The 26,713-nt window shown below is 39.6% G+C and overlaps 1 protein-coding gene across 12 annotated transcripts in view; it reads left to right on the top strand.

Moving 5' to 3' along the window:
* Positions 1 to 26,713, top strand: part of sgcg (sarcoglycan, gamma) — a 427,114-nt gene that overhangs the window by 293,715 nt on the left and 106,686 nt on the right. For all 12 annotated transcript variants that reach the window (XR_007957197.1, XM_052026700.1, XM_052026699.1 and 9 more), the window contains one exon: positions 24,474 to 24,593. Coding sequence is in view for 11 of the 12 variants with exons in the window: in XM_052026700.1 (XP_051882660.1) it covers positions 24,474 to 24,593 (120 nt within the window). In the remaining variant the exon portion in view is untranslated. The remainder of the gene's footprint in view (positions 1 to 24,473; positions 24,594 to 26,713) is intronic.

The raw sequence follows: 26,713 nt of genomic DNA, 5'->3' as shown, positions 1-26,713 counted from the left end.
TCAGAGATAACCAGTATTAAGGTATCAGATCTGTTAGATCTCCCATAATTATGGTCCTACGTAGAATGTATTTGAAATGAAGATAATATTTTATCTCCACAGGATTGTACAATGTCATTTCTACATTTGTTGTTATGGAAGTGCGCCTACAACAGGATAGATTAGTAGAGACGAGTCAAGTAGGTAATGTTCTTGTGTTGAGTTGCTTATCAATTGCCACAGGCCCAGTCTACCAGCTATATCTCTGAGGATGCAGCCATCTTGGTCTGTGGCGGTGCTACCAATTCACTTACGGCAATAGACCTCAAAATCCCCCAGCCCAGGGTACATTCTGTGCTCTTGCTACTTTCATTGCCTCTTCCAAGACATGTATTAATTCATCACCAAGGAAGGTTGCTAGGTGGAAATCAGGAGAAGGCTTTCTTTCTCAGGTTTGACAATACCTTGAAACTTCGTGCAGTCTAGAGTCATTGTTGAGGACTCCCATGTCTTCCACCTGCTTCCCATTGTACAGTCCAATCAGGACTGTGTCATTCCTGCAAATGGACCAGGATGTCTTTGGGATTGTGATGGAGGAGTCTGGCACTTTGTCTCTAAGGTGTGAATCTTTATCTTCAAAGATATCTTTATTAATCACATGTACATCGAAACACAGAGTGAAGTGCATCTTTTTTGCGTAGAATGTTCTGGGGGCAGCCCACAAGTGTCACCACGCTTCCGGTGCCAACATAGCATGCCCACAGCTTCCTAACCTGTACGTCTTTGGAATGTGGGAGGAAACCGAAGCACCCAGAGGAAACCCACGCAGACACACAGAGAGAACGTACAAACTCCTTACAAACAGCGGCTGGAATTGAACCCAGGTTGCTGGCGCTGCAATAGCGTTACAGTAACTGCTACACTAGGCTGTTGCTTGATTGGTCATTGGGATTGCTCTCCCAATTTAGAAACCAGTCCATACATGACACTAACAGTGCTTGTAAAATCTTTTCATTGTTGTCATGACCATTATAGGTTGATTTGGGATGTGTGAGATACAGAAAATTATGGTTACATTTCAAGTAATAAAAGAACCATACTTCTTTGTACCTTGTTACAGGCGTGGCAGTCATTTTAAATGTATATCGTAAATGCTAGCTGCTTGTTTTGGCTGCAGGAAATACATATTTGTTTCTGAAATGATAAAGATCATTCCACTGGAGTTGCTGACACCCTAGTTGACTGGGTTGGGAGATGTCTTTGAACTGTCCAAATGGCGACTGCAGTTGTGCTTGTTTCTAAAGCCTGTTTATCATAAGAATCAAATAAAAGCTTGTGCCTATTCTTTGAGGATGGAGGAGAGTGGTGGGGGAGGAAGCAGGAACATTGCAGTTGAATTCCATTTCATCAATAACCCTTGTAGCTGGGGCAGGAGATGTGGGTTTCTACCCAGCAGCTTTTGCTCAGCTCAGGAATTACCCTTAAGTTATTGTGGATAAAGACAGCTACCATATCATGGATTGTACTTTAAGGTCTCACTTCAGTTTGCTTGTTTGGGCAGAGGAAGCATTTTGGTTGTTTTCTATATCCTGAGCAGCTATAGTCAAGTATATAAAAGTGTATACGAATTGGTGGTTCCTTTTTATCATTAATTTATCTCTTCACATTTCAATGAAGTTGTAAAACTGTCAAGTAGTGTATAGGCCAGACCAACTTTGATAGAATGTTTATTCTTTTGCTTTTCCAAAGACAAGGATATTACAAGATGAAGTAACCAGATAGCCTCATTTGAGGGACAAATGTTTTCTGATCTTGTTTCCACATGGATATTAGGCAAGGAAAGATCCATTTAATGATTTCACTTATGGGAAGTACTCCATTGGAAAAGTGGCAAAAATTATCCGGCATTTTAAATGGCTGGAGACATCTGCATACGTTTTTGAAAAAGAAGGAATTTAAGAATTTAGTGAGAAAACTGTTGATGTTTGATGGGATGTGTACTTTCTAAAGTGGTTATTTCTCATTGACAGAGGTATAAATCTGAAGTTGAAGCTGAATTGTGAACATAAGGACAAACCAGATTTAAATGTAACCACAACCCACCAGGGTCAACGCAATGTTACTTACACAGTATGCTGTGTTATTTTGATACATTTATTTATAGTAAAGGTACAGTTTGTTTTTAGGTTGATTATCAGTTGTTATTTGTATTTAATGTTCCTTGTTCTTGAAGAGGAAGCATTTTAGTTGTTTTCTATATCCTGTTATAGTCAAGTATATAAAAATGTACACAAATTGGTTGTTGCTACTTATCATTCATTTATTTCTTTACCTTTCAATGAAGTTCTTAACCTGTCTAGTAGTGGGAATGGAGGTGTGGAAGTTTATTGGCAAAAACAAAGCCCAGAAGAGCACACTGACACTTCCCCATGCACAAAAAGGGGAAACTTGACTCTACAATCCTCACTGTCCTGCTTATACTGCTGGAACACACACATCTCTCAAGCCCTCTATTAACATTTAAAAATGGACCTGGAGTCTGATTCAGGAACCACACAGATAATAACAACAGACTGTAAACAGTAGCTTGCCATTTTTGAAGCAGTATCATCCCATTTATCCAGGTAGCTTTAAAATAGTTTCCTAAGCTATCACTGCCTACCTGCCCCCGAATCTACATAGTTTCCATTGTTTTGGTTAAAAACCATGATTTCCAATGAAATTACATCACTTTCAAACAATTTAAAATTCTATCATCATTCTTGGCCCCCAAGATCATTTATTATCTCTTCTCATTGAACAGAACATTATCTAAAATCACCAATTCCATTGTCAGTTTCTCAACATACTGATCTAACAGTCTACCTCTTATGCATTCCAGGCATTCATCCTCTACATTGTCGGTGCTAATCCCTATATAGATTAAGGTCTTGCATGATTACTTCTGTCAGATGTGTCTCTAATTTCTTCATTTATACCATGTCCTACATCACTACATCAATACGATTATTAGGCAGCCTATTAACAATTCCAATGTTTTCTACCCCTTTCTGTTTCCTGCTCCATCCAGACAGATTCTAATGCTGTGCCATGATCTGCCAGTCAAAATCCTTTCTAACTCCTGCACTGATGTCACTCCTTATTAATAACCCACCTATATTTTGTCTGTTCTTCCTAAATGTTGAATCCCATACAATATTTAGTTCTCAGCTTTGGTCACTCTACAGTCATGTTTCTGTAGTGCCAATAGCTCACATTCACATACCACTATTTGTGTGCTTAGTTCACTAGTTGGGTTGTGGATACCACTCTAAACTTGGCCCTTGTTTTTTTTTCCCTTGTTCTGACCCTATTTGCTTCTCTGCCTTTTGTTCCTGTTGCCTATTTATTTTGCTTAAAACATTTTAAATTCCTATTTCACTTTGTTTTTATGACTCTGGCACTTGTCTCAGATTCCCATCCTCTGCCAAGCTAGTTTAAACTCTCCCCAAATGCACCGGCAAATCCCTCCCCCTCTCCCCACCCTGGCTCTCTCTCCGCCGCCCCCCCACCACCTTTTGCAGGGATATCAGCCGCAAGAAGAATACCAAACTACTGCAATCATTCCACATACAGAGCAAATGGTTCAATCCCATTGACATATCTACCATTTCCACTGCCCATCATCACTACTATTTACCTGGAATACTCCATTGACTACCAATTTACACTAAATTACTGCCCTGGCACTCTCAAACTCAAAACACATGTCATGTCTAAAGGCTCCTTTGAGTCGCTGTTGACTAAGGCAAATAATGAAGCGGGAGCTACCAACAAAGCAACCATTGTTGAATGTAGTCAACATTCATTGACCAAACATGTATCAAACTGTATCAAAAGTCATGCCCCATGGTACATGTAATTTTTAAAGATACATTCACATTCAAATTTACTACAACAAACATTTAGTTGAGCTACCACTGCCCTTCTTCTTGTTCTTTTGTATGACCAACCTTGGTTGAAAGTAATGAATCTTTACCATTACATTCTTGCATGTTATAAATTGAAATAGGCACATTTATGAAGTACAGTAATCATAATTCTAGAAGTAAAAGCATTATGACATCTATAAATGTCACCTAAATTTAGGAGAAGATACATCAGTGATTGGAGGATTCACGATGCTCCTGTAAACTATAGATCAGTTGGCAAGCTCATCAGTCTCCTCTTTAAACCTGCTTTTCTTTTAATACCTCTTCTAAGTTGTGCTTCAGTCCTGTCACTTATCTTTGCTCCTATCTCTGTCTATAACTTCCATGGTTGCTCTAAACAGAATAATGTACCTCACAATTTATTAGTTGTTTTAAATTGGAAATCAGATGAGTAAAGATTTTGTCAAGGGATTTATTCAGGTGGATAAAGTATCTTGTTCTATGTTCTAAATCATTATTTATGGCTGGGATCATAGTTATTTTGGAGGAAATAATGAGACTGGGATTTAATCAAGGGATTCTGATATAATTAACTATGAGGATAAAGTCCAGGTCACTTACAGATTCAATCTGAGATCCAAGATTAAAAAAAATTAACTAAATCCCTGCCAGTTTTATGTTTAGTCATACCATACTGCTGGAACTTCAGAGATCTTTGTATCATAGAACATAGAACATAACACGCAGACCATAGAACATTACAGCACAGGAACAGGCCCTTTGGCCCACACGCTAGTTTACATTAATCCCATCTGCCTGCACATGATCTATATCCCTCCATTCCCTGCAGGACCCTCAGGAGCATTTATGAACTGAGGGATCTTGGGGTGCAAGTCCATAGCTCCCTGAAAGTGGCAACACAAATGGATAGGGTGGTAAAGAAGACATACAGCACACTTCCCTTCATCAGTCGGGGTGTTGAGTAGAAAAATCTGGAAGTCAGGTTGCATCTGTATAAAACTTTGGTAAAGCCACATTTGGAGTTTGTGTGTAGTTCTGGTCACTGCTTTGGAGAGGGTTCAGCAGAGGATGTTGCCTGGATTAGAGAGGATTAGCTATTAAGAGAGAATGGACAAACTTGGATTGTTTTCTTGGAGTATCAGAGGCTGAAGGGCAGCCTGAAAGAAGCATATAAAATTATGAGAGGCATAGATAGGGCAGACAGCCAGGGTCTTTCTCCCAGGGTGGAAATGTCAAACAGTACAGGACGTATCTTTGAGATGAGAGGCGAAAAGTTTAAAGGAGATTTACAAGGCAAGTTTTTTTTTACAGAGAGTGGTAGGTGCCTGAAACACTCTGCCAAGGGAAATGGTGGAAACAGATGCAATAGCAATATTTAAGAGGCATTTGGACAGGCACATGAACAGTCATGGAATGAAAAGATAAAACGCACATGTAGGCAGATGGGATTAGGTTAGATTGGCATCATGGTCAGCACAGATATTGTGGGCCAAAGGGCCTGTTACTGTGCTTTACTGTTCTATGATATCACTGACAGATAGTCTGTGGCTTATTTTCAAAGTGGGTGATCTATTTGATTCTCAGGCCTAAAACAAGTCCAAAAAAGGTGCTAGGAGGATACCACCTGAAGTATTGGATTTAACTGCTCGATACACATCCATTAGGTGTGCCAGAAACACTAGAAATCCTCATTATAATGTTTAAATAACATTCCTAAGCTTTCAGTAGAAACATTTTGCGAAATTGTTCTGTCCACCAAGAGATAAACTCGTCCTGGAAGTCATTACATTTACAGTAAACCTATGGGAGTACCTTTTAATGAATTCATGCCCTGCAGCATGTTTGATTGTAGGAAGGGAGGCAATTCAGGAGAGAGCAGGGGCAGCTCGGTTAGGGGTGAGGAGGAGGGTCCTGTGATGGAGGGACATGTTCCCTGTGGCCCACCAAGGAAGCTCTTTTCCTACCACAATGTGAAGTAGGCTGCCAGAGAACTGAAACACTTATCATAGACACATTTGGAACTGGAGCCAGGGTGAGACACCACAGACTCATTCTGGGCTGCATCAGTGACATCTTCCAGCTTGCTATGTACTGCCTGAACCTCTCTGCTCAGGGTGATCAACGATCAGGCCCAAAACATGAAATGACTAAAAATCACAGTAAAAATCTCCAGTTATACCATGTATCTTATTGACGGGCTTTCACTGTTAAGCCTTGAATCATCCAATCTTTATATTTATAATGTAAAAGCAAGTTAGCAATAATTATTTATTTGCTGAACTTTTATAGTCAAACATATGAATATATGTCTGCTGATAAACTAGTGAAACAGGTACCTGTGATTTAAGGAAGCAAAATGTAATTTTTGTAGATCATTTTTATGAAAATGCATAAAATACTTAAAAGCAAAGACTGTGCTAGAAATTAATATTGAAATATACTGCCCAGGCAATCACACCTGTGGATGCTTGCAATATGAAAGGACTTGTGAGCACAGGCATTGCGAATTGTGGGTCTTCAGTGCAATTACACATTGCAACTTCAAGAATGGCATCAAAAGCATGAACTTACATGTGCATTCTCCCACCACAGAGAGAGCTCTTAAAGCAGTGGTTCTCGATGGGAACCATCACTTCATATCCGAATGCCCAGAACAGGAAAGACAGATTGGAAACAGGAGTAACATCACAGATTTTTAATGAATGATTGATCATCGTGGTCTCACAGACAGCTAGAGGAACATCAAAATACTCAGCCACCTCTCCCCAAGGAAAGCAGAAGGGCTCACCCATAACATCAGATATTTAGTCCATCAGAGATGATTCCTAGGTCACTCTCAGACTTCCCAACAGCAGTTCAAGAAAAGATTGACTTTCAGTGTATAATTGAACACAGCCTGCTGTTCATTCAAGGCCATATCTCCTGGGCAGATATAGCCTTTATGTCATGACTGTGATATCAAATGTGCATTGCATGCTGATTGGTATCATCGTTCTTCACCCAGAAACTCACATATGTGGGTACATTATACACATGGAAATTGGCAATTTAAATACTCATTGTGCCGTATGCATGTGCGAACGTGATGTTTCATCAGACCATTGCCTCTTTGATACTGACTGATTAGGCTATGGATTTGCAGTAAAAGGTGACAATTTTCACTTTTCTTTCCATAGATTACTCTGCACTTTTATTTCACTGATAAAACCACATTGTGCATGTTCAATTGGATTACTTAGATTACTGCGGCAGTTTATATCCAAAATTTCGACTCAGTGGAATTAAGTGTTCTGAAAACTAGAATAACATTCTCTATTCAGAAATAAATCAAACTCCTACTTAGCAGGTTGTGTGAATCCTTAATGCTATTGTTTACTCACAGAAAATAAATAATGGAAGTTGTGTTTGGGTCCCCTGGTAGCAGCTGTGGTATGACAGAATGCATTAATGCTGAAGCCAAGTAGTGAAAGAAGGATGGTTTTAATGGAGGATTTGCACTTCCATAATGGATTGAGATCCATTCTTGTGGCTCTTATAGTACATTACTGGAGTATATTCAGTATAATTTTCTGCAAAGTGTCCTAAAAACAGCAAGGAAGCAGGCTTTGTTAGATAATATAATGATTAATGTTAACTTACATTGAATTTAATCATATTATGATTTTTACCAGATGAATGATCATGTACCATTAGGCCATTAACTGGCTGATTAATATTTTGTTTTGTAGGAATAAGTAGAGAACTATATTGTTAAATGTAAGTATGTCATTTTATACTTGTTGTACCACATCACTCACTGACCACATAACCTCTTCTTTGTTTACCAGGTTACTGTTTATTAATTAGACTTCAATATTGGTATTGGTATTGGTTTATTATTGTCACTTGTACCGAGGCACAGTGAAAAACTTGTCTTGCAAACCAATCGTACAGGTCAATTCATTACACGGTGCAGTTACGTTGTGTTAGTACAGAGTGCATTGATGTAGTACAGGTAAAAACAATAACAGTACGGAGTAAGGTGTCACAGCTACAGAGAAAGTGCAGTGCAATAAGGTGCAAAGTCACAACAAGGTAGATCATGAGGTCATAGTCCATCTCATTGTATAAGGGAACTGTTCAATGGTCTTATCACAGTGGGGTAGAAGCTGTCCTTAAGTCTGGTGGTGGTACGTGTCCTCAGGCTCCTGTATCTTCTACTCGATGGAAGAGGAAAGAAGAGAGAATGTCCCAGGTGAGTGGGGTCTTTGATCATGCTGGCTGCTTCACCAAGACAACGAGAGGTAAAGACAGAGTCCAAGGAGGGGAGGCTGATGTCCGTGATGCGCTGGGCTGTGTCCACAACTTGCTGCAGTTTCTTGCGGTCCTGGGCAGAACAGAAGCCATGATACATCCAGATAGGATGCTTTCTGTGGTGCATCGGTAAAAGTTGGTGAGAGTCAAAGGGGACAAACCAAATTTCTTTAGCCTCCTGAGGAAGTAGAGGTGCTGGTGAGCTTTTTTGGCTGTGGCATCTACAAGATTTGACCAGGATAGGCTGTTGGTGATGTTCACTCCCAGGAGCTTGAAGCTCTCAACCCTCTCGACCTCAGCACCATTGATGTAGACAAGTGCATGTACACCGCCCCCTTTCCTGAAGTCAATGACCAGCTCTTTTGTTTTGTTGACATTGAGGGAAAGGTTGTTGTCATGACACCATTCCACTAAGCTCTCTATCTCCTTCCTGTACTCTGACTCATCGCTGTTTGAGATACGGCCTACAACATATTAACAGATTAACAACCTGTGGTTCAACAAATGCGTTTCTTCTTCTTGTATAAAGTGTATTCCCTTTATACAAAATATACTGTAGTATATCAGTGAGATATGTAAAAATATGTACAATAATATGGTTGTCTTTTTAGCTTACAATGAAATGAACCAGATTTAGTTAATGGCCTAATGGTGCATGATGGTTTATCCAAAGGCAATCATAATATGATTGAATTCAATGTAGTTTTCAAAAGAGAGAAATGCCAAAGAAACCTCTAAAATGGGGGAAGGATGACTTCCTTTAAATATCACAGATCATTCATGACAAATTTTGTTATAGGAGATTAGGGAGAGGTGTTCAAAGGTGAATTCAATGTAATAGGGAATGAATATATGCCCCTCAGAGGCAAGTACTCAGTCTGTAAAGAAAAATGAGCCACTAAAAGATGAGGGAAAACATAACTAAAAGCATTTGAAAAGCCTAACAATACTACAGGTCCTGGAATCTTGGAGAGATACAGAGAACAGCAAGAGATGACAAAACAGAGTATTAAGAGCTCCAACAAGGGAGTATAAACATTAATTATCAAAATCAATACAAAATATGACATATATATTTGGAAAAGTATGGTCAGGAATATTTACTGTCCTGTAAAAATTGACAATCATGATAATGGCTTGAATGATACTTGAGATGGCCCAGACCGCAAGTACCCTGTTGCCCGACAGTAGTCTTCTGGTCTGTGAGGCTCCCAGTGTCAGCGAGACCAGCCCTTATTCCTGGGCTGCACTGATGTTTGTGCAGTCAAAGGTCTTTTCAACTGTCTCTAAATACCTTTGATGGTCAGGGATAATTAATTAATATTAAAAATTATTTAAATGATTACAAAATAAATTAGTTAAATACATTAAGTACTCTAATGTTATTTGTAACATACAGTATATAGAGAGTGAAATAAAAAAAATCAAAGAATTCAACATTCACTTACCTTTATTACAACCCCATTCAGTGGAAGGGACATTGCTTAATTAGCTAGCCATGACTGGCAAAAAGCAGAGCAACCCCTTATAAAGTGTATCTGGCACCTTAGTTCAGAGCCACACTGGTGAATCTAGCAGTGGACTGAGAGGTCAGATGCTTCAGAATCTGACATCCAATGGGCTCAGTATTTTCTCACTGCAAATATAAAGGATGTGCTAACACTTGAGAAGAACAATGTCAGTGGTTCTTTTACAAACCTCCAGCCAAAGCTAAATACAATTCAGCCTGTCGTAAAGGAAAATAAGGAAAATAGCAGTTATGTTAATTGATTACCTTATATCAATATATATAATAGAGGAAAGGACTGCATGCTGGATATTCCAAAGAAATATTGAATCAGGGACATGAACTCATTAAAACTAACTTAGACAAAAAAACTGTGATGAAGAAAATAATGACATTAAAAAGTAACCAAAATCAAAGATTTCAAAAGAACATTACTGATGCCCTAACTATAATTTACCAAAATCCTTTGAACTCCAGAGCCTTTTCCTTCAGACTGGAAAATTCTGCATGTCGCTTCACTATTTAAGAAAATTGAGAGAGGGAATGTAGACATGTAAACATGCCACTTTATATTTATAGTTCCTTATTTACTTGTAATTTTACTTTAGAACTCCAGCACTGTTTCCTTATAGTCTGATTCATGGCTTCAGGTAGAAGAATAATACCTTAATCCTTTTTTATATTTACATAAACCATTAAATTGACAGAGGCTGCTAGGGAAAATATCCAAAAAAGCTGGTGGAAAGTTAGTCTCTATATCATGTGGACTGGAGTAGAATTAATATTGGTTATGTTACAAGACTTAGGTTCTGAGAGGAGAGTGCATAGGGCAGCTGATACTATGGTACATATATTTGGTGCTTACAACCAAAGACGACTTCCTACCCCTCAGTCATTAGACCCTCAGCTCTGTCACTCCTCTCAAGGACTACATTAAATGTTCAATCAATATCAGCTTCTTTTCATCCATTAATATTTTTTCATGAATATTTTGGAGCCAGTCCTTCCCTTATTGTGGACCCACATGGTGACTTTTGCCCGTAGTTCAACTGTCTTATTTGCTATGCTGTTGACTTTATGCACATGGACTTCAAGCCCACCTTAGGCAGATCAATATGTGTTCCTTACTAAGACCTCCTTTCACTGAACTATTTTTCTCACCATTTCTCTGAGCACCTTATTTTCCTTTTCTAATATTTCATCCTGGTTCCCACCCCCTACCTAATTTAATTTGAACCTTCTTCTAGAACATGAGTTGGCTTTCCAAAGAGGACATTGTGTGAGCTCTGTTGAAATGTACCCCATCTGCCTTGAACTAGTCCCTCCCAGACCAGTACCGGTCCCAGTTATTTGAAACCATCTCTCCAGCATCATGTTTCCCATTTTATTCATTTTATTGCATAATCACCAGCTGCTACACAGGAATCCACTGATTAAACATTTTGGACTCCTACTTTTCAGTATCCTCCCAACTCCTGAAACTCTAATTGCCAGACCCCTACTCTTCCCATTCCATGGTATTGCTTCCCTCGTGGTCCATGAATTTTGCCAGCTCCTTTTCACTGAACTATTCCCCAAAAACATCTCCAACCTTTCACGATACTCTTTCCAGTTTATTTTAAGGCCAGAGAAACACTAACAGCATTTCTTTCTCTTTCTGTGTATTTTTAAGATTATTCAATTGTGATTTTGATGGGATGCAGAATGTGCAGGCAGCCTCTAACTACATAATGGAGTTGATTTTTTATGGTCAGGATTAAGGCATTATTGTTTTCCCGAAGACATGATTCAGACTATAAAGAAATGGAGCTGGTATTGTAAATAAAATTACAAGTAAATAAGGAACTCTACATATAAAATGACGATGTTATGCTAGTTTTCCATCAACATATTCAGAGCTCAGCCTGTTTAACAGCATTAGCTGATGGAAGTTACTGTTACCGCTGGGTTCAGCCACTAGATGATGTCCTATCAGACTAAACATTGCTGACCATTCAAAGTATTTTTCCAAGATCAACAATTCTGCCCACTGTAAACAGTGCCATTCAGCAACAAGAGGGAGGGGCTGAGAGTGGTGTTGAGGTTGAGGGTGAGGGGAGGGGGATGCTGGTACGAGATGGAAAAGAGGGAATAAAATGTTGAACCTAAAACGTGGAAGCAAGAGCCTGCAGAAACTAAGGGAGAAATGGGAGGAGGGCAATGAAAAAGAGCAACATAAACAGGGAGGGCGAAGAGGTACCATAAAAAGTTAAGGGTGCAGGTATGAACTAGAAAGGAGATGTGTGGATCAAGAATTGAGAGGAGAATGGGAGAAGGGAGAAGGACATATGTGTAAGTTAAGGAAATAGAGGAGAAAGCAAATCTGAGCTGGGTGGAATAGGAAGAAAGTATAAGCATGAAGGAGAGAAAGTACAATGAGAACTGAAGGAGAAGAAAGAATGATCAATGGAAACTTGCATATTTAGAACACTTAATTAAATAAGAAAGCCTGGGAAAGAATGATGCATGCTTACTTCAATTAAAAATCTTCTAAAAAGAGAAGGATAAATTTTCTCACTCCATTCACATAAAGGTAGCAATATTGTTTACATTGGATACAGTTAACTGTTACATTATTTATGAATCTCACCTCCAGGTACATTTTGCTTGGTTATTAGTTATATTTTTGAGCTGAGAAATTATTTTTTTTCCACAACTAGCACACATGAAATTACCCTTGTCTATAACATCCCTCTGTCATAACTCATTTTAACAGTTTCACCACTTGAAATTAGATAGGTTGATTAGAGAGTGGATAGGAGAGCATCACTAGAATATGCTCAGTGTTCTTTTGCTATAATATATTTTAGATCCAAGTCACCTAAGTATTTATTATGAAATATTAATAAATCTTAGATGGTTACATTCTAATTACAGGAAGGATTAAAAAACCTGAAGTGTTTAAAACTATCCAAAATCAAATAGTAATTTTATAATCAATTGAACTTTGAACAAAATATTCTGCTGCTTTTCCTGAGATTTTGGTCCGTTATGAATTCCATAATACCTGTTTATGAGCAGAGAAAAGAGGCTTACTTAGATTTACAGCCATCTTACATTAAAGAAAATCATGCACAGGCATCTCCCCCTCCAAAGTTAAGTTCAGAGCTGGAACAACAAAACCCTTATGAACAACCCCAACAGCAATAGACAAGACTGTCATTCTGTTATCTTAGCCCAGGAACTCAGATGCTTTGATGTTGACATGACTGTCCTGAGGCATACACAATGGGCTGGAGATGGCCAGCTCAAAGAACAAGGTTTTAGAGACAAATTCTTCTGGAATTCCAAGCCAAAAGAGCAAAGCTCACTTCATGAAGTTGGTTTTACTGACAGGAATGTGCTAGTCTGGCAACTCAGTAACGTCCTATATGGAATAACTTGAGGTGTATAAATATACATGGGGTCTGGATAAAGTAAATAGGAAGAATTTATTCCCTTTAGCAGAATGATCCTAAACTAAAGAATGTACACCATATCATTAGTGGAAGGATGAGAAGGCAATGAGGAATAACTGTCTCTCCCAGAGGGTGGCATGGGTCTGGAACTTGCTGCCTGAAAGAATGTTGAGGCAAAAACCCTGAGGTTGTCCAACAGGAAATGAGGTATGGGAAAATGTTGGTATTCAAAGGGACCCTGTATGTGAGTCACAGAAAATTAACATGCAGATACAGTAACCAATTGGGAAAGGAAATTATATTTGTCTTTAATACAAAATGCCTACAGTTTTAACCATCTGACCTGCACCAAAATCCAAGCACTACCGTGGATTTAAATTCCACCCATTCCCTCACCAAAGTCCAAATATTGTGACTATTCATAAGAAATAATCCATGACAAATCCAACAATTTTCTGCGTTCATTTGTTGCATTATTGTTTTGCTAAACTTTTATATCAAAGTCATTCTGATTTTATTGATATAGTTTTCTAATATTATAAGGAACAGTCACTTATTTTGTGTAGGATTAATTTTAAATTCAGCACATCTAAGAAAATAGAGCAGTCATGCTCTAAAACAGTTGTACAGTGGTTACATTACACTTCTCTACTTCAGGTTGTGCTCAGATTCCAAGCAAACAGTGGACGCAGGGGTTTAGGAGCTTGACTTTTCAGGGTGTCATTGGTCTCAGCCAATCAGGTATTAAGGTTGGTGGGCCTTGACCATTCAGGTCTCAGCAAATCAGGGATTTGCAGGTCAGAAGTGATTGTAGAGCCTGAGTGTGGAGGATATCATTGGGTGGGGCAAAAAGGATAAATTTGTACAACACTAGCTTAATCAAAGACCCCTCCCTCCCTGGTCATTCTCTCTTCTCCTCCCTTCCATCGGGCATAAGATACAAAAGCTTGAAAACATGCACCACCGGGCTCAAGGGCAGCTTCTATCTAACTATTATAAGACTCTTGAGTGGATCTCTTGTACAAAAAAGGTGAACTCTTGATCTCTCAGTCTACTTCATCATGGCCCTTGCACCTCATTTGACTGCCTGCACTTTCTCTGTAACTGTAACACTATATTCTGCATTCTGTTATTGATTTTCCTTTTGTACTACCTTGATATACTTATGTTTGGAATGATTTGTCTGGAGAGCATGCAAAGCAAAGCTTTTCACTGTTTCTCACTACATGTGACAATAATAAACCAATTACCAATAATAAACCAATTACCAATTAATGGGGTTGCTCTTTGGTACTGAACTATGAAAACCTTCTTCTCAGGCAGTCCCTCAAGATGGAGAACTACTTGCTTCCATTCCAGTTTTGTGGATTCTGAAGTGGCTAACAAGGCCACTGTGGGAACTGCAAATTGTTCCACATTTGGAGCAGGTGGGTGGTTGACTTGTGAGGTGGTGTGCTCCTTCCACCACTTACCCAAGACCTCTTTATGCTCCTAGTGCATGGCCTTGAGGTTCTTAATACTCCTCTAGATTCTTTTTCTCCGCTTTGAGCAATCATTGGCCAAAGATTCCCAAGAGTCACAGTGATTGTGTCAGGGATGATTGATGAGGGCAGGGCAGTGGATGTTCTATACATGGACATTAGTAAAGCTTTCAACTAGGTCCCTCATGGTAGGCTGATCCAGAACATTAAGGCACATGGAATCCATGGTGACTTGTTAGATTGGATTCAAAATTGGCTTGGCCATGGAAGACAGAGGTTAGTGGTGGAGGGGTGGTATTCTAAATGGAGGTCTGTGACCTGTGGTGTTTGGCAAGGGTCAATGCTGAAGCCTTTATATGTAAATGATATGGGCAAAAATGTATGTGGGCTGATTAGTAAATTTACAGACACACAAAAATTTTCAGAGTTGTGGATAGTGAGGAAGATTGTCAAAGAATTCAGGAGGACATAGACCAGTTGGAAATATGGGCAGAGAAATGGCAGATGGAGTTTAATCGGACAAGTGTGAAGTGTTGCATGTTGGGAGGTCAAATGTAAGATGAAAGTATACAGTAGATGCCAGGAGATTGCGGACTATTGATATGCAGAAGGATCTTGGGGTGTAATTCCATAGCCACCTGAAAGTGGCAACACAAGTGGATAGGGTGGTAAGGAAGCGTACAGCATACTTGCCTGCATTGGTCAAGGTGTTCAGTATAAAAGTTAGAAAGTCATGTTGCAGCTGTATAAAACCTTGGTTAGGCCACATTTGAAATACTGTGTGCCCTTCTAGTCACTGTATTACGGGAAAGACATGAAGGCTTTGGAGGGAGTGCAGAAGTGGTTCAGCAGGATGTTGCCTGGATTAGAAAGTATTAGCTATAAGAAGAGGTTGCACAAACTTGGATTGTTTTCTCTGGAGCATTGGAGGCTAAAGGGCAGCCTCATAGAAGTATATAAAAATTATGAAAAGCGTAAATAGGGCAGATAGTCAGAGAGTTTTTCCGAGAGTGGAAATGTCAAGTAGTAGAGGACATATCTTTGAGATGAGAGGGAGAAACTTTAAAGAAGATTTACAAGGCAAGTTTTTTATACAGAGAGTGGTAAGTGTCTTGAACCCGGTGCCAAGGGAACTGGTTGAAACAGACATGACAGCAATGTTTAAGGGGTATTTAGACAGGCACATGAACAGTCAGGGAATGGAGGGATAAAGCGTACATGCAGGCAGATGGGATTAGGTTAGATTGGCATCATGGTCAGCATAGATATTGTGGGCCAAAGGGCCTGTTCCTGTGCTTTACTGTTCTATGTTCTTTGTTCTATGATATCACTGACACATAGTCTGTAGCTTATTTTGAAACTGGGCCATCTATTTGATTCTCAGAATGGGGGGTGGGGAATGGGGGGGATATTGATCATGTGCAGGCAGATGGGATTAGGATGCCTTGACACAGACGTCGTGGGCCAAAGGGCCTGTTCCTGTGCTGCGCTGTGATGTTCTATGTCCAATATTATATTTCTTCAAAGAGGCTTTGAACAAATCCTTGAATCTTTTTCTCTGTTCATCTGGTAATCTCTTTCCATGAAAGAGCTCTCAATAGAGAATATTTTTCAGGAGTTTGGTGATGGGTTTGCAAATTAGGTGACCAGCTGTGAGTAATTAAGGCTTTTCCTTCCAATGAATTCAGAGGATTTTGCAAAGACGGCTTTGGTGGTATTTTTCCAGTGCTTTGAAAAGCCTGCCATAGACCTAGTTTCTTACGAGTGCCCAACTTGGCTTGCTTCTGCACAACATAGTCTAATTCCTCTATAGTGCTCCAAAAGATGCATTGCTTGTGGAATAATGTAATTTGCTGTCTAGCTGATGCAGAAATTGCATAAGCCATGTAAACATAATTCATATTAGGAAGTGCCTCCTGTGCAAAATGAACCAGAAATAATAGTTATGGTGTTACATTCCATACAAAGATCATATTTAATTGTGCAGAGCTGAAGTAAAATAACAAGAGCACCATAAGAACGATTTCCATACCACCAAACCATGTGAATTTTTTTAAATAATAATGATCATTGACATCACCCAGCATCACATTTGGTTATATCTACTTTCAGGAACTGTTTTCCGCTGACTTGTTCAGAAAGACATGTGAATGCTGTATCTCTTCCCACTAAATATATTTCCACTCAGCGTTTCCTGTCTTACTGGAAATGCATTTTATAAAGCTTTTGTCATTACTACACCAATGTTCACTACCAAATTTAGGATGTTGATTAAAAATGTAATAGGCCAAGTGTAATGCAAATTAAGCATCCTGCAGAAGTGTGCAAGCATTTAACAATGTTATGGCAGGGAAACCCTGAAGCAAGTTTTCACAAAGTTGAGCTAATTAATAACATTATAGAAGTCATTGGCATCTTTTTCCAGTTGTCTCAAAACATCTATTAAAAATTCATTTAGAAAAATAGCCCTTTCCTTGACAAAGATGAAAGTGTTCATTTATTCCTGGTAGACATTAATATTGAGAGAGTTAATTACTTGTGCAGCTTTAATCATTGTCCAGTTGGGTTTTAAAACTAATCCTAACAATGAACAGGAGGACTTTGATACACTTTGAACAATGATATACTTTCAGTGAGTGTTTTCATGTAAAGAAATTTTAAATGACATTGTAGAAACTAATGCAACAACCTGCACATGTTATAGTGCTTCATGGGAATGTTTATCAGATAAAATTTGATACATTTTGTTAGAGTAACTCCTTTACTACTAAAATTCCAAAATTTAAATTATTGATGTTGAGTGCAGAATTTGAGATATTTAACGCAGATCAAGCAGGTAGAGTTGGCTTCTGGCCATTGCTAGCACCATTTGGTCCTTCTCACAATCCTAATCCTTTCTTAACATTGTGCTAGCTGCAGGACTTTTCTCAAATACTGATTGCATTACGTTATCCAACATGCCGCATTAATGTGTTTGAACATATGCCTGTGTCACTGTGAATAAGTACAAAAGTGACTGGGGAGATACTCTCCATTCTTTGAACTGTGTGTGTGGCTACCTTGAACATTGCCAATACCCTGAAGTTTCTACATCCTCCTGTGTTCTGCTTCTTCTATAATCATGGAAAATTTATGCCACAGGAGGCCATTCAGCCCATCATTTTTGTGCCAATCAAAAAGAGCTAACTAACCTAATCTCATCTCTCGGCATCAGGTCTGTAGCCCTGCAATGTATGGCTATTCAACTGCATATTCAAGTCCTATTTAAATGTGATGAGTACTTCTGCTTCTACTGCCCTTTCAGTCAGTGAGTTCTAGACCCTTACCATCCTCTAGGTGAAAGAGGTTTCCCTCACCTTCCTTTTAATCCTTTTATCAATTATCTTAAGCCTGTATCCCCTGGGTTTTGGTCCCTCAGCTAAGAGCAATAGCTCTTTCCTGCACCTGGACCCTTCATAATTTTATCCACCTCAAGGAAGTCTCCCTTAGATTCCTTTGTTCCAAGAAAGCAATCCCAACCTATCCGCTCTTTCTTCATAGCTTCTGTTATAAGCCGTCTTGTCCTGCAAGCAGAGGAAAAGGGTCTCCATTGGTGAGACAACAACATGTACGTTATCATTCAGTTTCCCTACGTCTCCACTCCATGTTTCTCTCACCATGAATGCTGTCTGACCTGCTGAATTTTTACAGCATTTTCTGCTTTTATTTCAGATTTCTAGCATCGGCAGCTTTTTTGCTTGTTAATGCAAAAAATTGATACTTAAACTGCATGAAAACAAAAACTACTGGGAATATTCAGGAAGCCCGGATCAGAAGTAGGAAATACACATATGGTTTCCCATTGGTATCATCAAGACCTAAAGGAGTTGTAAGTGAGGTAGAAGTCATTCCCTCCCTGATAGTCGAAAAATGACAGATGGAGGATTATGGGCAAAACAGGTTCCCTTCTGGACCAAGAGAGGAGCATTGTCCTTCAAACCCTCCCCTTTATAATCAGAGCCATTATTTCTGCTGAGGGAGGCAATGGTTGAATCTATCTCAATTAAACAGTTCCTCTCACCATTTAGCTTAAGTGGAGAAATTATGTTCCATCTTGTGCAAGATTGAGCTTTTCAAGGGAGATGAATTACTTTACTGACGACCTAAAAGTAGTAATAACACTGGCCTAGAGAGTTAACTAGTGACTAATTATGTGTTTTATTCAGCATTTATACATAGAAAAGATTGTTTTTTTTCATGTTCTTGGTATGCACTTTATTTATAGATTAGTCCAAAGCATTAAATTTCCATTTGTGGGCACATTTCCATTGCATAAGATATTCTAAGTACTTCCTCACCCATAATTAAACTTTTGTGTAAGTGACTTCAATGAAATGGAAAGTTCAAATGAACTTATTTAAAATCCCATCACTGCAACTATAAGCACAGCACATATTTGATGGCCTACTTTATGGTTTATATATTAATATTTTTTTCACTGAAAGTTATTCAATTTTACAATATAAAGTTACCCAGATATTTGATTGTGCAGCTTGGTTTTTATCAACATGATACGTATGAAAATCAATTTTTCCCAGAGAGAAACATGTTTGTCAAGGTCTTTGCATCAAATTGCGCCATTCCAGATATGAATCATGTGTGTTTGAATCAGCTATTTTCCTTGTCTGATGTGCATATAATAATGTCATTCCCTGTGCATTGTTCTCTTAGAGCATTGGTCTACAGACAGGCTGTTTAAAGGGGTCCCCACTGAGCAAGACTCGTCTCAAGTAGGTCCCTTTTAATGTATTTACTTGCCTGCGCTCCATTACGTTTCCCACCTATATACCGGTCCCACCTCCTCCAAACTCAAAACTCTCAATCCAAACCTGTGGATGACCTGGTCATATTACCACTCCCACCCTATATTCACACTGTGGCTCCTCTATCCAAATTAGTGTCCACTGGCATAGAATATTCTTGCTACAGAATTACTTATTTCTTCCTTGAAGAATTGCAACATCCCCACTGACTCCTGGGAATCCCTGGTTCAGGACTGCTGAATGTAAGGAAGGAGTATTCAGGATAGTATTGACAACCTTGGATCTGTGTATTGGGAGCACACAGATGCCCTGCAAAAGCAACAAAAAGGATGCAACACCTCACAAACTACCCATCTGTATACTTCTATGCACAATATGCTAAATTTGTGTAGTCTATTATTTCCTTAATGCAAATCTGATTCAATAACAGTGGTTCTGTTCATCTAAGCACCAGACTTCTATCTGGCTTATTAGTTCCGCTCAAAGGACCTGATGGTTCAATAGTGTGATACCAAGTGCTTGTGAAATACAGGAATTGGAATTGGTTTATTATTGTCACATGTACCTAGATACAGTGAAAAGCTTTTGTTTGCGTGCCATCTAGACAGATCATTCTATACATGTACATTGAGGTAATCAAAAGGAAAACAGAATACAGAATATAGTGTTACAGTTACAGAGAAAGTGCGTGCAGATAGATAAATGAACTGTACGGGCCACAACGAGGTAGGTTGGGAGATCAACAGTCCATCTTTTATTGTATGGAGGTCCATTCAAGAGTCTGATAACAGCAGGATAGAAGCTGTCCTTGAACCTGGTAGTACAAGCTCTAAAGTTCTTGTATTATCTGCCCGATGGGAGGGGAGAGAATGTCTCGGGTGGGAGGGGCCCTTGATTATGTTGGCTGCTTTCCCGAGGCAGCGGGAAGTGTAGATGGAGTCAATGGAGGGGAGGTTGGCTTGTATGATGGACTGAGCTGTGTCCACTACTCTCTGCAGTTTCTTGCAGATTTGGGCAGAGCAGTTGCCATACCAAGCCATGATGCATTCGGATAGGATGCTTTCTATGGGGCACCTTTAAAAAGTAAACTTTCCTTAGCCTTCTGAGGAATTAGGGGCATTGATGTGCTTTCTTGGCTGTAGTATCCATGTGGCTGGGCCAGTTTTGTAACACAAGAGAACTTACCATCCTTCTAATTTAAGAAGTTGACTTATGGCTTCAAATACCATTTAATAAGTATCTATATGAGCACTTGAATCATCAAGGCAAGGACCAAGTGCTGATAAGTGGCATTAGTATGGAAATACTGGGTAGGCCGAAGGGTTTTTCTGTACTATATTACCATGACTCAATACCAAACCAAAGGGCCCTATGCTGTCTTTAGGTTGGGACTTGTGTAACATTTTATAACCTGATTCTAAAAAGGGGACTTTTTTTTTCTTTTTGGTTAATCATCAGAACAAAACTAAAGACAGTTTGGTGTAACTTTATAATGGCTTTACTTAAATGACTAAATACAAGGAGGGGTGCAGAGGAGATTCACCAGGATGTTTCCCTTATGAGGAGGCACTGGATAAGCTCGGTTTGTCCTCAATGGAACGGAGGAGGCTGAGGGGGGACCTGACTGAGGTGTGCAAAATCATGAAAGTACTAGAAGCTTTTCCCAGTTGTAGAGTTGCCTAAAATTAAAGGGTATAGGTTTAGAATAAAGTGAGAAGAGGTTTAGAGGGGATCTGATGAAGAATCTTTGACTGAGGTGGTGGTGGAATTTGGAACATACTGCCTAAGTGGGTCATAGAGGCAGGCACTCTCACAACATTTAAGAGGTATCTAGACAAGCACTTGAATTGTCAAGGCATGGAACGTTACAGTCCAAGTGCTTGTAAATGGGATTAGAGTAGATGGTTAATTGATGATCAGCATGGACACGGTGGGCTGAAAGGCCTGTTTCTGTGCTTTATGACTCCATAACAACCTCTACATACCCTTTCGACTCATCACAGAACCCTGACTTCTCAATTGCCAGCATCTGACCCTTGACCTGACTCCCTTTCCAAACTATGATCCTAACTTGCCCCAGCCTCATCCCTGGCTCTGGTCCTTCGGTCTTTGCTCTGGTGCAGTGCACAAAGGAAACCCTTCACCCTGTGTAAGGTTGCATTGGACACCATTGAATTTTCAAATGAACAGGCACGTGGCCCAAACTGTGCCTTACTGTGAATAATTATCATGCGTCTGTGAGTGCTGGTAGATTTCCAGACCAGCCAGTTTTCCAAGTTTAGATTTCTAACAGGAGATTTTAATATATGACTGTGCATCTCAGAATGTCACAGCCACACTGCCCATTTTCTATCCAATGTACATAACTGGCAACCAAAGCTCCTAAGTTACACCACCAAAGAAATGTGCTTTTGCTTCCTTAAGGATTGACAGCTTTAGGAACAAGGTGGCAACTTTTACTCCCCTTGGTACATTGCCTGCCCTGTAATATTATCCACTGTGAATGTGAGGATGAGCTTAGTAAATCACTTGACTTTAAACAGAAAGGTGACTTTGCAGGAACACACAGAGTAGAAGTCACTGTCACTGCATTCTGATTAATGTGCTGCTCTGTGAAGTAACTTTAAAAAGGGATTCTAAGGGAAAATGAAGGGACATTGGATGGAGTGAATGAGAATAATGTCCAATAAAAGCCACATCTATCCAAACATGAGAGTTTACTCTGAACAGCTGCAGCTCTATTTCAGCTGGTTCACTTTAATTTTACTGCATCTCAGGAATTTAGGCCTGGAACAATCATTTACAGCCAACACTAACTGTTTCAGAAGGATAGATCACAGGGGATCCAGGGTGAACGAGCCAATTGGGTACAAAATTGGCTTGGTGGAAGTAGATAGAGGGTGGTAGTTTCTCAGATTGGAGGCCTGTGACTAGTGGTGTGCTCCGGGAATTGGTGCTTGATCCTCTGTTGTTTGACTTATAAGATAAGATATCTTTATTAGTCACATGTACATCGAAACACACAGTGAAATGCATCTTTTTGCATAGAGTGTTCTGGGTGCAGCCTGCAAGTGTTGCCATGCTTCTGGCACCAACATAGCATGCCCACAACTTGCTAACCCATACATCTTTCGAATGTGGGAGGAAACTAGAGAACCCGGAGGAAACCCACGCAGACACGGGGAGAACGTACAAACTCCTTACAGACAGCAGTCGGAATTGAACCCGGGTCACTGGCGCTGTAAAGTGTTACACGAACCGCTACACTACTGTGCGTAGATGGCATGATTAGCAAATTTGCAGATGACACCAAAATTAGTGGTGTACTGGACAGTGATGAAGTTTGTCTAAGGATACCACAGGATATAGATCAACTGGAAAAGTGGGCCATGGAATGACAGATGGAATTTAACTCAGACAAGTGCAAGGTGATGCATTTTAGGAAGTTAAACCAGGGCAGGACATACACAGTGAAAGACAGGGCCCTGGAGACCTTAGGGTACAAGTACATAGTTCCCTGAAAGTGGCAACACAAGTAGATAAGTTTGTGAAGAAGGCGTATCACACACTTGCGTTTGTCCAAGTTGGGGTTGTCATGTTTCAGGTGTATAGGACATGGGTGAAATTGTTGGGAAATATTGTGTGCAGTTTTGATTGCCATACTATAGGAAGGATGTGATTAAGCTAGAGGGTGCAGCAAAGATTCACAAAAATGTTGCCGGCACTGGAGGGCTTGAGTTATAAGGAGAGAAGGGATAGGCTGGGACTGTTTTCGCTGGAGTGAAGATGACCTTATTAAGGTTTATAAAATCATGAAGGGCATAAGTTAGATGGATTGTCACAGTCTTTTTCCCAGGGTAGGGGATTCTAAAACTAGAGGGCTTTGTATTAAAGGAGAAAGATTTAAAGGGGACCTGAGGGGTAAGTTTTTCACACAGAGGGTGGTAGCTGTCAAGAGGAAGTGATAGAGGTGGGTACGATTACAATGGTTAAAAGACATTGGGATAGGTATATGGATAGGAAAGGTTTAGAAGGATGTGGGCCAAATGCAAGCAAATGGGACTAGCTCAGGAAGACACCTTGGTCAGCATGGACAATGTGGGCTGAAGGGGTTGTTTCTGTGCTGTATAAGTCTATGACTCTATGCAGGTTGAGCAGCTGCACCTGATTCAGAGTCAGACCATTCTAATCTCACAAACATAAATTACTTAATGGGAAGAAGAGAATTCAGTGTTCTTTTCCTCCCTTTATTCACATACCAAATACTTTACAGAGGGGATGAGATGTCAACCTTTCCTCTCTCCTACTGCTGTTTTTGCTAAAAACAACCTGAGGAACTTTTGCAGTGATTTTTCTGGGGTATCCGAAATCAATGTGAAGGTTAAGGAAGTCAAGCCCACTCTCACCATCCTTAATTTACAATATGGATTCCCAACATCTCAAACTAATAGGCACCACTGACTAAATGAAAGCCACACACCAGTCTAGCAGAGGTGAATATCAACAGCAGTTGGAGTGGCTACAACAAATAGTAGCTAAAGTTATATATTTATGAGAAACTGGAGCTGTAAAAGGGGGTGTAAATTGCACACAATAATTGCTACTTGAGAAAAAAAAAATATTTTGATAAGCTTTCTTGCTGGTCTGATCTCTATGTCTGCTGAGGATCAACGTGTTTATTTCTCAAATTCCACCCAACTTGTCTTTCATTCCTCAACATTTTGTGAAGTAAAAGCGCTTTTTGACTGAGAAAAACAGCTTTTCAAAGCTTTATTCCCAAGAATTCTTTCCTGCTCACCCTTGAAATTTGTAATTCTTTGTCCATTTATCTGGAAAATCTTAGAAACAAGAAAAGAACAAAAACATTTCAAATATCTCTGCCTTGACTGCCATTGTTAAAGCTAGAGTTTGTTTCAAAATATATCAGTAACATTGTTGAAGCACTCTCACAAGGTTATTTGATATTGATTTTTTCTTCCTTTAGGAATCTTCATGTGTCACTACTTTCTTTTACTTAGATATTGTTTTTCTTTTGGCTCAAGGACCCAACACACTGCAAGCCCATGGAAAACACTTTGAAGTTCACTCCAACACAGGCAGAATGCTGTTTTCTGCAGCAGAGGAAGAGGTGGTGGTCGGTGCTGATAGACTTCGAGTCACAGGTACTGAATATTGCTATCTATTAAAATCTAGAAGACAAGGTAATAGTTATGCATCTTTTAGAGAAAATACTGAACTCCTTACACCATGAATCAAGGACACCAAACCGAGCCAAGGAGTAGGGAAGTCTACAAGTGATAGTTAATAAACATACAACAAAATCAGGTAAAGCCTTGTGATTGAGAAGCATGGCAATATTCATTGCCTAACTACACATGAAGAATAGTTCTTAAATGAACCATAGAACAATACAGCACAATACAGGCCCTTCGGCCCCCCATGTTGTACCATGTTGTACCATGAAGAACTGCAACTGGTTGCATATCCAGCTAAGCAAGTGGGCCCCTTATAAAGGGATCCCATTTTATCTCCCCTGTGGGCCCCTAATAAATCCCACTGAAGTCACTACACAACATGCTACATTCTGCTGCCTCCAGGTGTTACAAGTGCTCTAGATGCAAGTTGAGTGGAATTTCTGGGACCTCTGGCTTTCTGCTCCTTTTATCTCCTATTCTGAGCCTACCTGCCCTGCAAAGAAAAAGGGTCAAAGATCCCTCTCTGCGTTTTCCACTGAACGCTTTACTGGTTAACATGCTCTGGGTAGCAAGTATCCGAGATGGAGAGAAAAAATATGGTGGTAATATAATTTTTCTTTAATTCCTGAAGTTGAACGATCAATGCTCAAGGTAATTTTAGGACATAAGAACATAAGAAACAGGGAAAGGAACAGGCCAATTGGTCCTCAACCAGAGAGGTGATGGCTTTTCCAGTCTTGCCTCCACACTGTTTTCCTGCTCTCTCCCCATGCCCCTTAATGCCCTTGTGGTTCAAGTGTCTGTCAATCTTCACCTTGAATATATTCAATGACTTGTCCTCCATATCACTCAGGGTGAAGAATTCCAAAGACTCATAGCCCTCTGAGAGAAGAAATTCCTTCTTATCCCTGTCAGATCCTTTATTCTAAAACTATGCCCCATTGTTCTGGAAACCCCATGAGGGGAATCAGCTTGTCAGCACTGTGTTGATCTCTCTCAGAATCTTGTAGGTTTCAAAAAGGTCTCTTGTCCTCCTTTTAAACTCCAATGTACAGGCCCCAACTGTTCAATCTCTCTTCATACATCAATCCCTTCATTACAGGAATCAATGCAATGAAGCTTTCTGTACAGACTCCAATTCAGGTATACCCTTCCATGAATATGGAGACCAAAACTCTATGCAGTATTCCAGGTGCAGCCTTACCAGCACCCTGTAAAGTTGCATCAAAATTTCCCTTCTTTTATACTACATGACCCTTACATAAAGGTCAACATTCCATTAGACTTCTTAATTGCTTGCTGTGCCTGCATGCCAACCCTTTCTGTTTATGTACTCGGACCCCCAGATTCCTTTGTACTGCAATATTTTGCAGTATCACATCATTTAAATCATAATTTGCTTTTTTATTCTCCCTTCTACTGTGGATAACCTGCCATTTTCCCACATTTATATTCCATTTGACAACATCTTGACCATTCACTTAACCTATCAGTATCCCTTTGCAAGCTCTTAATGTCCTCCACACAACTTGCTAATCCACCCATCTTTGTATCAACAGCAAATGTGGATAGGTACACTTGGTCCCCTCATCCAAGACATTGATATAGATTGTAAATTGTTGAGAACCCAGCACAAATTCCCACGGCAGCCTACTTGTCACTGATTGTCAATCTGAAAATGATCAATTTATACTGACTCTGCTTTCTGATAGTTATCCAGTCTCATATGCATGCAAGTATATTACTCCCAACTCCATGCACTGCTATCTTGTGCAAGAACCTTTTATGTGACGCCATATCAAATGACTTTTAGAAATCCAAATCCAAATGTATTCATGAGTCTTGTTCGGTTAGCCTAATGTTCTGCAAATATACATCATAATATCAGGCTAGTGCATTGCTAAATCTCGAGGCTAAAGTTATTACAAGTTATTTCTCAAAGTAGTTGATGAAGTTGTGTTTGTGCAACATTTCCTTGCAAATCACTGTGAGCACGATCTTGTACTAAGCGAGGTCACTAAGTGAGGTAACTGCTATGTCTTGTTTGAGGTGGTCCAGTAAGGTTCTAAATTCAAAATATAGGCTGC

This window comes from Pristis pectinata, chromosome 11, assembly GCF_009764475.1.
Source record: "Pristis pectinata isolate sPriPec2 chromosome 11, sPriPec2.1.pri, whole genome shotgun sequence".
Lineage (NCBI taxonomy): Eukaryota > Metazoa > Chordata > Chondrichthyes > Rhinopristiformes > Pristidae > Pristis > Pristis pectinata.
The sequence above is the reverse complement of the archived record's forward strand: the minus strand, read 5'-3'. Positions and strand labels throughout refer to the sequence as shown.